Source organism: Mytilus galloprovincialis, chromosome 12 (genome assembly GCF_965363235.1).
Source record: "Mytilus galloprovincialis chromosome 12, xbMytGall1.hap1.1, whole genome shotgun sequence".
Lineage (NCBI taxonomy): Eukaryota > Metazoa > Mollusca > Bivalvia > Mytilida > Mytilidae > Mytilus > Mytilus galloprovincialis.
In genome coordinates, this window is record NC_134849.1 from 48,320,830 (window position 1) to 48,337,713 (window position 16,884).

Sequence of the window (16,884 nt, forward strand, 5' to 3'; positions counted from 1 at the left end):
GAAGGACATTAATAATCATAGCCGAATATTTCAAATTATATCGGCGTAGCAGTACTCGTTTAAAAAAAAACAAATATCATTCAAGTTAAGGTTTTTTACCAAACAATATGTTGCAATGTTATAAATTAAAAAAAATAACTAGTTAATTGACTTTATTTTCAAAATGCAACCGATCAATCTTATCTGTAAATTTATTTTTCTTTAGAACCTGACAGATGTTAATGCAACTTTATAATTTTGGTATATGAATGGGCTTCAACATAGTAATTATAGGAGTGTCTTTTTCAAATAAAGTTTGCTCCCCGTAATCATTTCATACACATCTTATTGTTTTGATAAATTGATACCATTTTTACATTCTTTTATTGCAAAATTAAACCCTGACACGGAATACAAAACAACAAATACCCCCCCCCCCCCCAACCTAATTTTACCTGTATAGTTTAAATATGTTATATACTGATATTTTTCTGTGCAAAAAAGAGATCGGTGAAAAAGAACAAGCGAAATCACCAAACAAAGTATGACTAAATATTTGACTGACTGTATTTAATGCAATACTGGGATAGTTCATCTTCAGCAATTAATTCACTGATTGTTGGCTCTAACCTTAATCAATAATAATAGTAATATTTGCAATAAAACGATTACGAATAATTGAATGAATTAAAATGTGTGAATCTTTTTTTTTTTGTGGTAAAAGTCCCTGTTTCAAAGCTTTAAAAAGTGGTGTGTTTACATTTCTCAAAAATTTGATATTCTATTTCTATTTTTTTACTATCATGTACACATTTCTTGTTGGGTGCCGTACTACCTGCGTCCTTTCGTAATTTTCCCTAGTTGAACTCAAGCAATATATATCAACAAATATGTTCTTACATTAATGTTAACGAATGCAAGGACATCACTTGAAATGTTGGTCTCAAAACAAACTCAAATGACCCGAAAAACTTAAAATCTAAATCTCTAGAATCATCGAAAAACATAAAACAATTGTGACATTTTGTATCAGCCTATCTGCACTCTACAGACCATTTTTCATTCAAAGGCTGTATTTGTTTTATTATGTCATTATTTAATTTATTTGTTTTTGTGTTTGCTTGTTGAGGCAAACTACAGAACTTTGTCTACACATATTGACAAAAAAAATCTGATATGGCAAATACTCAAATATAGTTAACGTTTAAACAAAAAAAAAACAATAGTATAATTCGATATTTGTAATTTTAGCAATTTTTAAAAACAGATAGTTTTACGTCCCGTAAGTTACAACTGGATAATTTTTTTTTAACATGTTTAATAATACGGCGTTATAAAAAACTCAATTTACTGACGATTTTTTATCAAACGCTTTCACTTATATGGGTGTGGCATGATATGTAATTGTAATATGCCTTTAAAATGGTGTTTAATGTTCAAAGCATGTTTTGTTTAAAAATTGAACAAAAACAACAGCTTTATTCCATCCAGACCTGTTAATATTAGTGATAACAATAACTAAATATCACACTCATTGCATTTAAATCTACGTAGTATTTGCTCATTTTTATTTTTAAACACAAAAATATAACACAGACTAAAACAACAAAAATACAGTGTGGATCAATTAAGAGGCAATGAATTATGATTCTTTAATTTTGGCCGTTCGAAGTCAAAATACTAGAGTACTATGAATAAAATTTATGAGTGCTATGTTATAATTGCAAAATAGCGTAACTTTACGTAAAGTAGTTTTATGACACCACATCCCTCTCCCTTTTATTCTGATGAGCGGAATAACAAAATGTAAAAAAAAAATGAACGTACAATAATAACTTCAATGGTATCAATGTCATTGCAACAAACCCGAATTTCGACAATGTATATCTCATCAGTAAAGCTTGAGGCTAAGTATTTCAAACTTTTTACAAGCGTCTAAGAGCTGATCATGATACTACCAAAAAGAACAAATGTAAATTCAAACCTATACGCGAGGGAGATACATTCCTTTATTTTGTACTGATTTTGTGTGCATCAAATTTCAATACACAATACTTTCCTAGATTAAAAATCACATTTCCCGTTTATGAAATCATGACTTCCTATAATCTAATATCGGTAAAAGTAATTCAGAATATCTTCCATACAGTTCGTCGTAAAAAGTAAAATCACAAAAATACTGAACTCCGAGGTAAATTAAAAACAGCAGTCCCAAATAAAATGGCAAAATCAAATGATAAAACACACCAAACGATGGATATCAAATCCGTCACATTATGTTTGTAAAAGTCGTAAGTTTTGACGCATTGGTAGGGTTAAAGTCATATGAAACTTCAAATTTTAGAAAATGTGCATACATTTGAATGACTAAAAAACAAGTGTAAACTTTCTTGTTAAAGAAAATCCTTTTTATCCTCAAAATTTTCATAAATCCTCTGCTATTGATTTAATGTCTTCCCGTACACTAATTCTCAAATGTAAGAATATAGGAAGCCATGATTTCATGAACAGTAAATGTGCTTTTTAAACTTGCCTCTAGTTACTATGAATATTCTTTGTTGCGTCATTGTATAATTTTTGTTTTTATAGATTAATTTATAATATAAAAATATAAATAAAGGGTGTGTTTTTGTTAACCCTTTGAACCCTAAATAAACCTCAAAAATCAAACTGAAAGTGATTGTATTCCGACCACTGACTATGAAATAGAACAGCTTAACATCACTTGTGCAGTGACTTTTGTATTTGATGCAATTATACATTGATGTAACCCGAAATCTACTATACATATTCTATAGCATTACATTTTTGTATATTGTTTTCAATGTTTAAATTATTTTTTGGTAAATAATCGGCTTGAAATTTAATAACCGGTACGTGGATACGAATGGTTTTTAATACTGTCCAAAATATGTGCCAGTAGTTAAAGGGGTCAAGTAAAATAGTAAATTTAAATGCTGTCAAAATATATTTAAAAAATTCCGTTACGAAATGTGTCCAAATGAATAGCACTATTGGTCAGTGAAATGGATCAATTTATTATAAAGTTTTGTCAGTTTTGTGTTCACTATCAGCAGCATGACCACCTCCACTATATTCCTTCATAGATAAATAAAATGAAAGAAAGTTTTGAAATAAACAATAGGATTTCCCCGAATGAAGCGGGAATAGCTCAGCATCGATTCTCACAGACTTAATTCATATTAAAAATATGAAAGGTTTATTTACCAACATTTCAAATAACACCCTCAGATCATCTCTTTGTAAAAGTATTTCTAATCATCGAACGTGATTTAAAAAAAATATTTGTACACATTTGTTTTAGTTCTTCAATTTCTGTGCAATGAAAACCTCTATTGTCGAAAGAGAAGAAGAATTAAGGCAAAAGTATTTTACCGACTTTCAAATCTCATTAATCGATTCCAGAAGATACAAATCAAGTTACTACAGACAAAATGAGGGGATCACATGAATTCAAAAAGGACCAAGACCGCGTGCGTAGACAATGTAATCGTTTATTGCTATAAATGCATTACCTGCCACACAAGGAGACAGTGTTAATATGTCTGTAAAAGGGCATTTTTCTTCTGCAATATGAATTCACGAAGTATTCAATCCAAAAGAATTTCGAACAGATATATGTAGAATAAAATCAATATCAAAACTAGAAACATTACAAAACGTGTAATAATGGTAGATGTCAAAAGTGAATTTTATTGATATGCTAGAGAGTTCAGAAATAAAGACATTGACCGATTAACAAATTCATCGTGGAGAACGAAGGCTTTTTGAGTGATAATGTTAGATTCCCCTATAACTCTGATGGATTAGTTTATGAGTTTAAAGCAAACCTTAGTAGGTGCCATCGCCATAATAAAAACAAACAATTATAATATATTATTGATAACAACTCCACTGATACGGTAATATTTTTAAACTCAAGAACGGAAAGTTGACATTACGTTTGTAAGTAGCCGTTTTTGTGATCCGTCAGCATTAAATTCAATTAATGTAGCATACCATCTTGTTTCTGTTGTTTCCTAAATTTGAAGTTCGCAGGCACATATGAAATATAAGTTCGCATTTAAAATAGATTTTTTTAGTAAAACGATATCATTTATATATTTACAAAGTGCAAAAAAAAAGTTTTGCTTTTAGCTTTTCTTCTTGTCTTTAAGGTCTATATGAGAAATTAACACTTGATATGAAAAAAATTATTCTGATGATATAATTACGATGTAAACAAAGGGTTATTTTCGTGCAACGTGTTTTGTCTTTTTTATTTTACGTTCAGTCGTGAAAAAGGTTCGTTATTCACTGTGTTTCGTGAAATCAGTAAAAAGATCAACGTGAAAGACATTTTTGATTGATCGTTCATTGTGAAATGGCAATTTTATTTCGCATTTTTCGTTGCAGATACCCCCCCCCCTTACGTCCTCATTAAGAGGGTATACCCAAGTGGAGCCTTTGTCGAGTTTGTTAATACGGATAAAAGAACAATGACATTAAGTGCCTTTTCGACGAATGCATATTATCAAAAGTATTTAGAAAATCAACCAACCTTTCGGAAAAATTGTAAGCCGTGGAAAGATTAAAATTTAAATGTGATATAAGCTGCTTTAGACGTCTATATTTTGAATAATGAATCGGTTTATTTTGCTTGTTTAAAGTTTTTAAATTACCGGGTCTTGGCACAACCACAGGTGTCATAAATGACCGTACTTAAACCAACATTCCACGGTTTCGTGATAACTGTTTATTCCTTGGAATTTGGTCCGAAAAGGTTAAACAAATGCATGCATAGCAATTTTTGATAATTATTTAGATGATTTTACAGTGTTAGGATAAGTTATAGATTTATATCTTTATTAACTGTTTATATGACCGAACTGTCTATGGCTTGACACAATGCAAACGGAGTTGCAACTGTTTCACAGACACAAGGGTTAAAAGCCTAGATCTAACATTTTTACTTATAATATGTACCATACCTTTTTAACCATTGTTATTTCGTATACTGTTTTAATCATTAGACTCTATTGTATTGGTTTTTCATGTAGCATTTTCTCCAACCGTTTGTTGGTACTAAATTTGTATAAATCTCAAGAAAGTTTAGTCTGTCTCTCCGCTAACAGAAATTCTGCCTATATAGAAATTAATATTCCATACGCGACTAATCACCATTATACATCAGGTAACTGATATTTCTGATTGATTTGTATTTCGAGTATTTATCGATTTTGTCAAGAATATTCAGATTGTAAAACAGCAGAAAGGCGAAAATTCACAGGATTCTGAAAGGATATAATGTACGTAAGACATAGATGTGATTAGAGAATTTAAAGCTGAAGTATAATGCAAACTGAAACATTTGATACAGACATTATGCCGTTTCAGTTGTTATGATTTGTCAGACAATATATGGAAACTGATAGAACGTTTTAAATGTCAACGCGACAGTGTGTGCCATCATTTCAAAGGTATGGGCAATGCAGTCCCATGTTTTATTGAATTGTTTTGATATTTATATTTATCAAAATTGATTAACAAACGTCAAACCTATGAAGGAAAAAATAACACATTTTTCATCTTAATTTATTGGATTATCTCATTGGAATGTAATCAAATTTTATAGTATACGGTACATTGCTCAACCCTCACATCTTTCCTAATCTCATATATTCATTTAAACACATTTAAACACAGATATACTAGTATACAAATATAAAGCACTTAAGCTCTTCACTTTAACTTTCACTTCTCCGATTTCAAAATTATCTTTTACATTTCACTCATAATGCTAGTGTTTAAAAGTTAATAATGCACCAATTAAATCGAACAGATATAAATTAAAAAAGTATTCACACACTGAAATAACAGCAAAGGTTCTAGATTGTATTCTAAAATAAGATGTAAGAACACTACTAGCATTCCGAAAATAATATTCTCAAAACCAGCCAACTATTGATCGCGTCTTTGGTTAAATCATACAACAACCAATATGCTTGTCCAGTATGCTAGGCCGCTTTCTTATTATGTTTATTGACTAGAAATCACAGGGGAACCACCTGACACCGTTTATACGTCATATCATGAATATTAGGAATATTTTGGAATCCTCGTCATAAAACTGTTTTCTATATCTAAGTGTCCACCGAAATAACGATGTCGTCAAAATCTTTTCACCTGTTACCAACTGGCCATTCGTCAAATTGTATTGCTGAACTGTCTTTATATTTATGCAGATAATTTCATCTTTGAAAATCGAGACGTCACTTGAGCTTGCGGTCGAATAGGGGGTAATGGTGGAATAGCTGATTTAGTTCTTAAATGTTTAGACTGCTGAAATAGTTTTTCATCGACATACTGATTACTTCCTATGTGAATAAAAATGCCTGCTACAATGTTCAATAATAATCCCATGATTACTAACCCCATCGACCAACCAACGGAAAAGTCAATACTGTTAGCACCAGCACCAAACAAGATTACACCAAGAAATCCAAAGAAACCTGAAATAAACCAATTGCATATTTACTATAGATGTATTATAAACTGGCCTTGGTTATGTGTACATGTGTTTCCCTTATCATTTGTTTTCATAAAGATAAGTAATAAGATCTAATAATGGTACAGCACAATGTAAAATCAATATTATCGCGGAGACAATTAGTCATCTGTGGAAAGTCTTCTTACAATAATACGTCATGCTTTTCTCAGAATGTGTATGACGTATTTACACTGCCATTTAATGCATTTTTGTTGTATGATACGTTGGTCTAAATACAAATACTCGTATATCGGTACTGTATATGTTAGTAGGTAGATTGACTGCTCACAAACAAGTTTAGCCCGCCACATGCATTATATGCCAAAACAGGAGCCTTTATATTGGGTGATTGTCATTTTTGTGTTGTTGTGCGCCGTATTTGTTTTTCATTAATTGTATTTTCATAAATCAAACCGTTGTAATTTCTTGTTTAAATTGTTTCAGATCTTGTCGTGTGGGTACTTTTACAGATGACTGTATAGTTAAGGTTTGCTCATTATTGACGGTCGTAACGTGCTTGCACCTTCGTCATTTGGACATGAGGAAACGATGATAGTCCGTCGGAATTGGACAATATATGTCTGACCCGTGTTAAGAGAGAGCCATATCTCTTGCATGTAAAAGACACCCTTGATTTCGAAAAATAGCAAGCTAATGCCGCTACAAGGCAGCACTCGCACCCGCAAAGTGGAAAGGTATTAATATAAGTTGCAAAACTTGTTTCCCAATCCACTATAAATAAATATGTTTAAACTTAACTACGTCATTTGGACTCTGGTGGATAATTGTCTCATTGACAATCATATTCATAAGTTATATAAGTAATCTATATGTTTATAATTTAACAAATCAAACATACTTGTGATGTAAGATGTGAGTGCAGCTAATCTTCCAACTGCTTTTTCTTCGAATAAGCCGCACATGTACAACAGCATTAAAAGTAGAACAAATAGTAATCCACAAGTAGTAAATATCTCAATAACTGCAGCACCCATGACCCTACCTTTGGCTGAAATTATAAAATGAGACGAGTTGTTAACAATAAAAAAAAAGTGTGATATCTAAATCTAATAATGATAATAAAACACATATCATTTTGTACTGAAGTCATAAACATATGAATGAAGACACAGTGCAGTGGCGGTTCCAGGGGGTACGGGGTTGGAGCCCCCCTTTTTTGGACGATCTATGCATTTGAATGGGGACATGTAGTTGGAACCCTTGTCCTGGGTAAGGACCCCCTTTTTAAAATGGCTGGATCCGCTCCTGCACAGTTGTTAATGTCAAAGGCTCGTTTACACAGTCGGCGACTGTCGTACTAGTGAGAAAATGCCTGTTCAAAGTTAGGAATATGACAGTTGTTATCCATTCGTTTAATGTGTTTGAGCTTTTGATTTTGCCATTTGATTAGGGACTTTTCGTTTTGAATTTTCCTCGGAGTTCAATATTTTTTTAGTGATTTTACTTTTCACTGCATGAAATGTGGATTATTTAGTGACAGGATCGTCAATACATATGAAATTAAAATTAAAGGACTTTTTTTGAAAGATTTGTTTTATCTTTTTCCTTTAAGAATGTTTTTGTATGAATTCTGCTTCATGAGTACAAAATCAAGTGAGCCAGTAGGGGTGCACAATTATTACACATTGGAATACCAATTGTCTTTTGAAATATCAATTCACCAGACTCAGCCAATATGTTGTCTATCAAAATGTCAAGTATGATATCATTCACAGTATAGTTGGTAGTTTTTTTTTAATCAGTGCGTTTCTTAACAAAGTTAGATTTTTCATGGTCAAATGAATGCAATTTGTATTCACGAACCCATTTTTGTAGAAAAAAAAAACTCTGTTTAAAGAGGACTAAGTTCTGTTTAACTAGGACTAAGCTCTGAAAAAACTAGGACTATGTTTTTTCAATGAATTGGCATTTAATTACTAAAACGAGGTAAAGTCTATGTCTGAATTTTCAGGAAAGACCACTTTATAAAGCGTGCTTATCTATGTTGTCACCCGACCAGTGACTTGATCCACGAAATTACTGTTAATTTGTTCATTATATCATGCACAAAATATTTATAACAAAGAAATTAATTTGAATCTTGAGAAATAGATTTCATGATAGATTAGTTATAAATCTTATAAGATAGATTCAAAATTTCCTAACGTTCTTTCATAGCCATATGCCGCATGATTGATGATCCTGGTTATTCTTCTGCATGTCGAATAAAATCTGCAAAGAATACTTTTCGTTTTGTAGTAAATAAAAACGAGATAGGTCTGTTCACAACTATGGTTATTGATTTAATTTTTGACTGGTTTTTTAATTATACTATATATTTTTTTTTAAATATTTGATAATATTATATCATTACAAAAAAAGCGAAATATGGTCAGGAATATGCAATTGTTATCCATTCGTTTGATGTATTTGAGCTTTGGATTTTCCCACTTGCTTAGGGATTTTCCGTTTTGAACTTTCATCTGAGTTCGGTATTTAAAAAAAAATACTCGCAAGAATATGTTATAATATATATAAATTGCGTCAATAACTGGAATGCATACTGTAACTACGGGGAAAGTTATTTGCCTAAATTGTAAAAAAAACATTACATGGTATAAAAATGTCCTTTCCGAAAATGTTTTAAGGATTTAAATCAAGTAAACGCTGCTGTAATGCAATGAGAGAAAGAGAAATGAGAATACATGAAAATTCAGACGCAAATTAAACAACGACCCAAACTACAGATTAGTTATTTTTATTGTTTACAATAATTTCACTATGCTCATATATATTTTTTGAATGGTCTTAGAAGGGTGGAAGTCTCCGATACACAAAAGCTTTTTTTCTTTTTTTTAATCTCTCCTTAACTGTACTTGATATGGAATATATCAGGTACAATTAAGGAGAGATAAAACTTCTGCTCTACGATGGAAACATTTGGACATATATTGAATACGGGGAGAGACTGCAGTATAAAGTAAAATAACAAAAATACTGAACTCTGAGGAAAATTCAAAACGGAAAGTCCCTAATCAAATGGCAAAATCAAACGACAAAACACATCAAACGAATGGACAACAACTGTCATATTCCTGACTTGGTACAGGCATTCTCCAATGTAGATTGGTAGATTGAACCTGGTTTTAAAGCGCTAAACCCCTCACTTGTATTCCATATGATAGGTAACAACTAATAAAAAAAACATATATTTATTTTTCTTTGTCCATTTTTTTTTATGATGATCAGATCAGATAATACTGTGAATCTGCGCTAAAAATGAACCAATGGTTTGAAACAGAGTTGCAAATTAACCATGGTGTATCATTTGACTGAAAAGTGTTGGAACTTCTTAAATTTGGCAAACTTTTTCGATGACCATAAACCTCCTTGCAAATTGGATATTGAATAAAAACCGTGTATGCAATCAATTCTATTTACTCTTCAAAGGTCATGTCATTTGAAGAAATTACAATACACATTTAAAAAAAACCCACCGAAACCTAACGGACTTACACAGAGAGGTGAATGACAAACTATGATTCACTTTGAAGACTTAAAATGCATCACCTTGCCAATAAAATCAAAAGGTTATCAATTGATTTGTTTAAAAAATAAGATAACTAAATGTATTGAACGTCGATCATTCCTGGTAGCTATATAAGAAAAACGTGGCATACACAACTTATGTAGAAGTTATTGGTTACATCGGAATGTATATTGAATGAAAGAGTCGAAATCGAATAACTTTTCCTGTTTTATCAATCACTGAAACTTTGGTATAAGTTTTGAAAAAAAAAATGGTTTATTTCTTAATAGAACATCAAATTATAAACGCACGTAGAAGACTCCAATTTTAACAATTTAAACTTTGACAAATTTTCAGTAGCTATCCCAATATCGCCGCGATATAGCCTTTTTGTGCTAATGCGGCGTAAAGCAACCAACAATCAATCAATCTAATACCGTTCTTGGGATAGCTACTAAAAATTTATCAAAGTCTAAATTGTTGAAATTGGAGTCTTCTACGTGAGTTTATAATTTGATGTTCTATTAAGAAATAAACCAATTTTTTTTTCAAAACTTATACCAAAGTTGGGTTTTGGTTTACAACTTTCTAATTCCGCTATTTCTATTCTGCCGCACACGCTTCTTTCTTTTATATCTGATAAAAACAAAAACAAAAAAGCTATAAAACCAGGTTCAATCCACCATTTTCAACATTTCAAAATTCCTGTACCAAGTCAGGAATATGACAGTTGTTATCCCTTCGTTTGATGTATTTAAGCTCTTGATTTTGCCACTTGATTAGGATTTATATCTGGATATTGACTATGAGGGTCGGTTGAAAACAGAACTTTACAACAAAAGAAATGATTTCAGCTTACCAACAGTGAAGCATTGGGAAGCTGAAATCATCACTTCATAAATTTTATAATTTTAATTTTCATTTAATATTCACACGTTTTACTTGAATATCATTTGATCCCTTTGAGTTTTAAGTTCGATGATATGTTTTTTCATTTCGTTTGATGTTTTTGATTCTATAACATTGTACTTATTATTAGTTTGATTTTATTATTTGCTATTATTAACTTTCCTGTCAATTTATCTTCATTGTTTTACTTAAAGATTTTGTCCTCTATGGCTAAAAATAATTGACATTTTTTTGTGTTGTTCAAATGGATCTCCTCAACGTAAGCACTTTCTCTACAAGTACGACATAAAAGACAGGTCGCAAGAAAAAGTTCTCGTAAATAGGTTATTATGAAGGAAAAAAATTAAACAAAACTATCAAATAATTTAACTTTTTTGCTCTGAAAAAAGCGGCCTCAAGATGTCATTAAAAGTATGAATTAAAACCTTAACATCTAAAAAATAAAATACATGATATATATTATGTCTGCAAAACCTCTTTTTGTGAGTTTGTTGCGTTGTGGACAATATTTGAATTTTATTGTTTACAAAATTTTAGTTTGAAAGAGACGTTTATAAACAGTTTATTAATAACCCATATTTTGAAAATATAGAAAGTAAGAAAAAAAATATGAATATGTCTACGTGAGAGAGCGAATACAGTTTGAAAACACTGAGAGAAGCGAGTATTTTATTTCAATTGCAAATATGGTCATTACATGTAATTGTCAGTCTCTTATATAATATGATTCCGATGTTATTATATTAAGAGTTCACACTGAGTAAATTGGTATGCTCGAAATTTTATTTGTTGAAAATTGGTAGATTTCGGAAAGTTGTATCGTACCTGAAAGATGAACATTTTTAGGAGAAAAGATAGTTACTTACAATGGTATAAAGCATGAAGAATATACAGAAATGATTTCTTACAAGTTTTTTCATTCGGTACATTTGTGAGGAGGTTTATTGTCATAGATGAAGCTAGAACAAAATCATTTGTCCGTTGATAACAGTGTCTAAAACATCAAATTAAATAAATGTAAACTCAATTGACTGTACAAGGTTTTCTCGTATGAATTGTTTCACATATATTCATGTCGGGATTTTTGTATGACCAGCTATACGGTATGTGTTTCGCCATTTGCTGAATGAAGTGCACTTATCTATAGCTGCTGACATACACTGCATTTGAACCGGATTCAAGTGGATAGTTGCCTCATTAGTAATCATAGGTACTTCAACCAATGAACAATGCCTATACCGCATAGTAAGCTATAAAAGTCCCCGAACTGAGAAATGTAAAACGAGAAAAGTAATTGCCAGATTTATCTTCAAAACAATTTACAAAAACAAATACGATAAGCAGCAACAAACAACAACCACTGAATTATAGGCTCCATAATTGGAACAGGGACGTGTGGGGGGGAGGGGGGGTTTACACAATCCTCCCTATATGGTTTTGTCTTTGGTTGCAGGTTTGTTTTACTCATTTAAGGCGGATGTTTGTATTTAGTGTTGTCTGTCAATAATTTTGGTCATTTTTGTATCTATTGTGTATTATTACAATAATATCGTTATGCTAACCTTCTTAAAAAGCATTTATTGTTATTATTATTTTCTGAAATAATTATTACCTGCTGATGAATAATAATAGTTATGAGTAGCGTAACACAATATATGTATATCTGTGGTACACGTTGTAAAGAGTCCAGAATGTATAGCTCCATCTTCTGACACCGCCCAGTATTTAGTCCCAAATCCAGACAAAAAGAAAATCAAACTAATAAGTTCCACAATTCCCGATATCCAGTCAAGACCAATTCGACAAGGACAGTTAAATTTGCACGGCATTTTGTTGTAAAGATCCTTTTTCTTCGAAATTCGAAATGATTAAACACTTTTTATTTTAATCCGAAATTTAGCAAAAAGGGTTATATAAGCACTTGCTTGTGCATTTAACAATCACACGGAACTGTTTGTTCACATTTCTCTACCGGCTTGGTATTCTGTCATTTTAGCACAATAATCTAAATCAAACTTATGTCAATTTTCAGTAAGAAATTCAAGACTTGCGCTAATAGGTTCCTTCGTGTGGGCTAAGTATCAGAATACCCCAAATAAATCAAAACTTTGGACTGTTAAAACTTCAATCCTACTGCTGTTGATTACGCATGAAAGTTTAATGTGCAATTTTGGTTTCTTTCCAACAAATAAGATTTTAAACTGGGCCTAGTTCAACCTTTAAATCATATGTATAGTTCTTATACCTTTAGATTAGAACGTGAACAACAATAAATACAAAACCCGAGGCTCTGTCGGGGTTTAATACTCCTATTTTGTTTTTTATATTCTTATTTTCTGTATACTTTATGTAAGTCTAAGTATGGAAATTTAAATTGTATAGAGCAAGTTCCAAGAACAATGAATGTTAGAAATTGAATATTGTTTATCTATGAACTTTTACTTATAATGTATTTGTCGGTTCACATTTCTTTTTTAGTTTTAATGAAAATAAGAAATATGAGGTAAGAACTAATTTGAAAATTGTCTGAAGCTTCTTGAGATCTGTTTCGCATTTCATTGTTAAGCGTTAAGCAATCTCAACCAATCAAAACTGTGGCATCAGGTTTACTTGTAAATTTATCCATTCTAAAGTTTGGTAAAATCTTTAATAAAAAATCTGAGACTAGAAGAACATATTGGACAAAATATGTGTCGCACTTACTAACAAAAAGATTTTTTGCTTTCAAAGATTGGTATACGGTTTTTTTTTAAGTTGTAAATTAGCATTTCGCACTTGTTGGTGACCCTTGTTCCGTTTTTAAAGCTGAGTTTTATTAAGGTTTGTACGGATATTAGAATTAAAGCACTTCAAACAAATAGACGTATTTATAAGAACTTATAGAAATTATATTTAAATACAAAAAAGAGTAGATAGCAAACGATAAGAAGTAGAACGATCAACCCTCATTTTCTCCCAGACTATGGAATCAATATATCCAATAAATAAATAATTTTCTCCCAGACTATGGAATCAATATATCCAATAAATAAATCATTTTCTCCCAGACTATGGTATCAATATATCCAATAGATAATAATGACGTCGTAAAAAGTCTCTAAGATGATTTTTTTGCAATGCCAAATTATAAACACAATCCGTGACCAGGATTTAGGATAATAAGTTTTCATAAACATAAAGCAAGGCATATTAAGTTATCGTTTTTTCGCAATTAGGACTACTTTTGTGCACGTGTGCTTTATAAATTTATTCAATAATTAAAAAAATGTGTGTGTGGGGGGGGGGGGGGGGGGGGGGGATTCTGTCAAGTTTTTTAACTTTCAAGAATACAGCTTTATTGTTGAAATGGGTTGTTGTCTCATGAACTCATGCCGCTATACTTTAATTCGTACTTTTATCTACGTACATAGATTTAATATAATTCTACACCCTAAATGTGCCCCATTAGTGCTGATCAATAATTGTATATTGAACAGCTTATATCTTTTGAAATATTCAATTCGAATAGACTATCGCATGTAAATATTTGAAGGGTAGGTTGGTAATGTGGACCAAGGTTAAAATGCAAAAGAAATTTAAATCACGAATTTACATAGAGCATGTATCATAAATTATAACGTCTCGTTAATTTTACGAATCGTCACCTTTTTTTAATTGAATAAATTTATATCTATTCAATAATGTTATGGTTAATATAGTTTGTAATTTGCTATATTAAAAAAAAGTTTTTTGTCTTATCTACTTATATAATTTATAAACAATTAGTTTCAAGAAATATATGAATTAAGGATCTTTATTTATTTTGGTGCAAAATGTACTGATGACAGTCAGCTATAAAAGGTCACGAAATGCCAAATGTAAGACACCTCAAACTTGAAAACAAACGGCCTAATTTATGAACAAAATAATTAGCGAAAAATAAATATGCTACACGACAACAAACGACAACTTCTGAATTACTTGCTCCTGTTGTTCTTCTTTTCAGCTTCTTAATACACTTTTAGAAACAATTACTGCATATTTTTCAAACATACACAACTCGATGGAACCGAAGACATAAAAAGAAAAGTGCTTTGTTTGTTGCGTCCCTCGTCGAATTTAAAAGCTACAGTATAACAAATGCATGGACCTGTCCTACGTCACGAACTTCGTTTAGATTTTGTTTTATGTCATTTCTTAATGCTTGTTATGTGTTGAAATAATTGTTTCCTTTAAAAACTTGTTTGTAGACACGGAGCTTTAAACATCACAGGTCTACTGTTGAAAACTGTGCGTTGCCTTCAATATGTTTTTGTGTTGTTTGAATGCGTCATTATCGCGTTCTTTTATTCAATCAGTAACTGGTATCAAGTCAGTTAGGTTCTGAAATCTTGATATTCACACGAATCCAATGTCTTAAGTCACGGAAAAATAGTCCAATACCTTCCCTGCATTCTATGATTAGCACTCACAAATATCCCTATTCACGGAATAATCAGTGATTGACTTCATAAAATTAAGAATGGAAATGGGGAATATGTCAAAGAGACAACAACCCGACCAAAGAGTAGACAACAATAGTCCAGGCGAGTAACATGCACATATTAAAAACATCATCTATACATGATAACAATCATTCCAATATCAGTTCACTCGGAATCTTGGAGTCTTGTAAATTTTCAGAGTTTCTAACAATGAACTGATTTGTCCTTTAATATCTATTCTTATTATTGATTTTTGTGTTCTACATTTTTAAGACTCTGGTTGTATATGTCTAGCCGCCAGAGAAAAATTAAATCGATGTACCCCAGTTTGGACAGATTCTGTAAGTGGTTTGCATGATAAAATCTCAGCCTCTACACAATTTTCGATCTTTTTTCAGTAGTTCCCCTCAAGCTTTTGTCGATCCACTTTGCGGAATCTACTTAATATTTAATTGTTGGTTGATTAACTTGGACTCCTCCAACGGTTTCTATGTTATAAAAAAAACGTTTGATTAGTTGCAAATATTAATAATGTCACTTTAAATATTCCAACCATTCATGATAGAAATCTTCGTTTCGTTCGTCATTACTAACTCTTATATGTTTTGGGGGTTTGCTTCTGTAACCTGTGTCGACTGGTGTTTGCTTCAATAACTTTCTCATTAATATTCCAGCCGAATTCCCCTTTTTTGTTCTCTTTGGATTATCACAAATAAGCGTAATAGGTATTTTACCGGCTTTTATTTTTAATAGTCAGTCAGTTTAGATATTGTGTCACACAGGCACTCGTCTCTAAAAAAGAAATTTCCTATAGCCTTGATAAATGTTTTTTCAGAGTGTCCGTGTTATTTTGTGTCATCATACATATTTTGAACATTTATCCTTTAAACTCCGTTGACAGCTTTGACATTTTAACTCTTCCAAATACATGTCCACCAAATCGTATCAAATAAAAGTTTTCAATTTTAATTAAATGGCAGTTGATAGATATTATTCGGTAACTCATATACAGCCCTCTTCTTTTAATGATAAATGTTAATAGGGTAGATATACTTACTAGAGGTGTGATGGGATGATAGAAGCTTCTTTCCGCGGACAACATTTATAAATAAAGGCAACAGTAGTATACCGCTGTTCGATAGTCATAAAACAAATCCGGGTTAGGGACATAAAAAAATAAAATGAAGGATAAAACAAACTTAATTCAAATAGTTTTGGGGTGGGGGTAAAAAATGCTGCAAGTTTTGTTTAAATCAATTGACATCGATTTTAAATATATCCGTATTGGTCAATCATTTTTTTCACATATAAAGTTAAGAGGGGGTAGGGGGTCAGTGAAAAACTATACGAATTAAGTTTTTTTTTAATCCTCCATTGAACTTTTGATGTCGTCCCTTACAAACTACAACTGAGGGAAACACATCAAATATAAGAGGAAAACAACGAAATAACAG

At 31.3% G+C, this 16,884-nt stretch overlaps 1 protein-coding gene across 1 annotated transcript; it reads right to left on the reverse strand.

Annotated features, from left to right (window-relative positions):
* Nucleotides 1–5,558: 5,558 nt before the first annotated feature.
* LOC143054045 (uncharacterized) lies at nucleotides 5,559–13,145 on the reverse strand. The gene is made up of 3 exons (XM_076226902.1): nucleotides 12,580–13,145; nucleotides 7,389–7,538; nucleotides 5,559–6,491 (listed from the first exon to the last, which is right to left on the reverse strand). The coding sequence occupies exons 1-3, from the start codon at nucleotides 12,794–12,796 to the stop codon at nucleotides 6,217–6,219; spliced, it is 642 nt and encodes a 213-aa protein (XP_076083017.1). The 5' UTR covers nucleotides 12,797–13,145; the 3' UTR covers nucleotides 5,559–6,216.
* Between the last annotated feature and the right edge of the window lie 3,739 nt (nucleotides 13,146–16,884).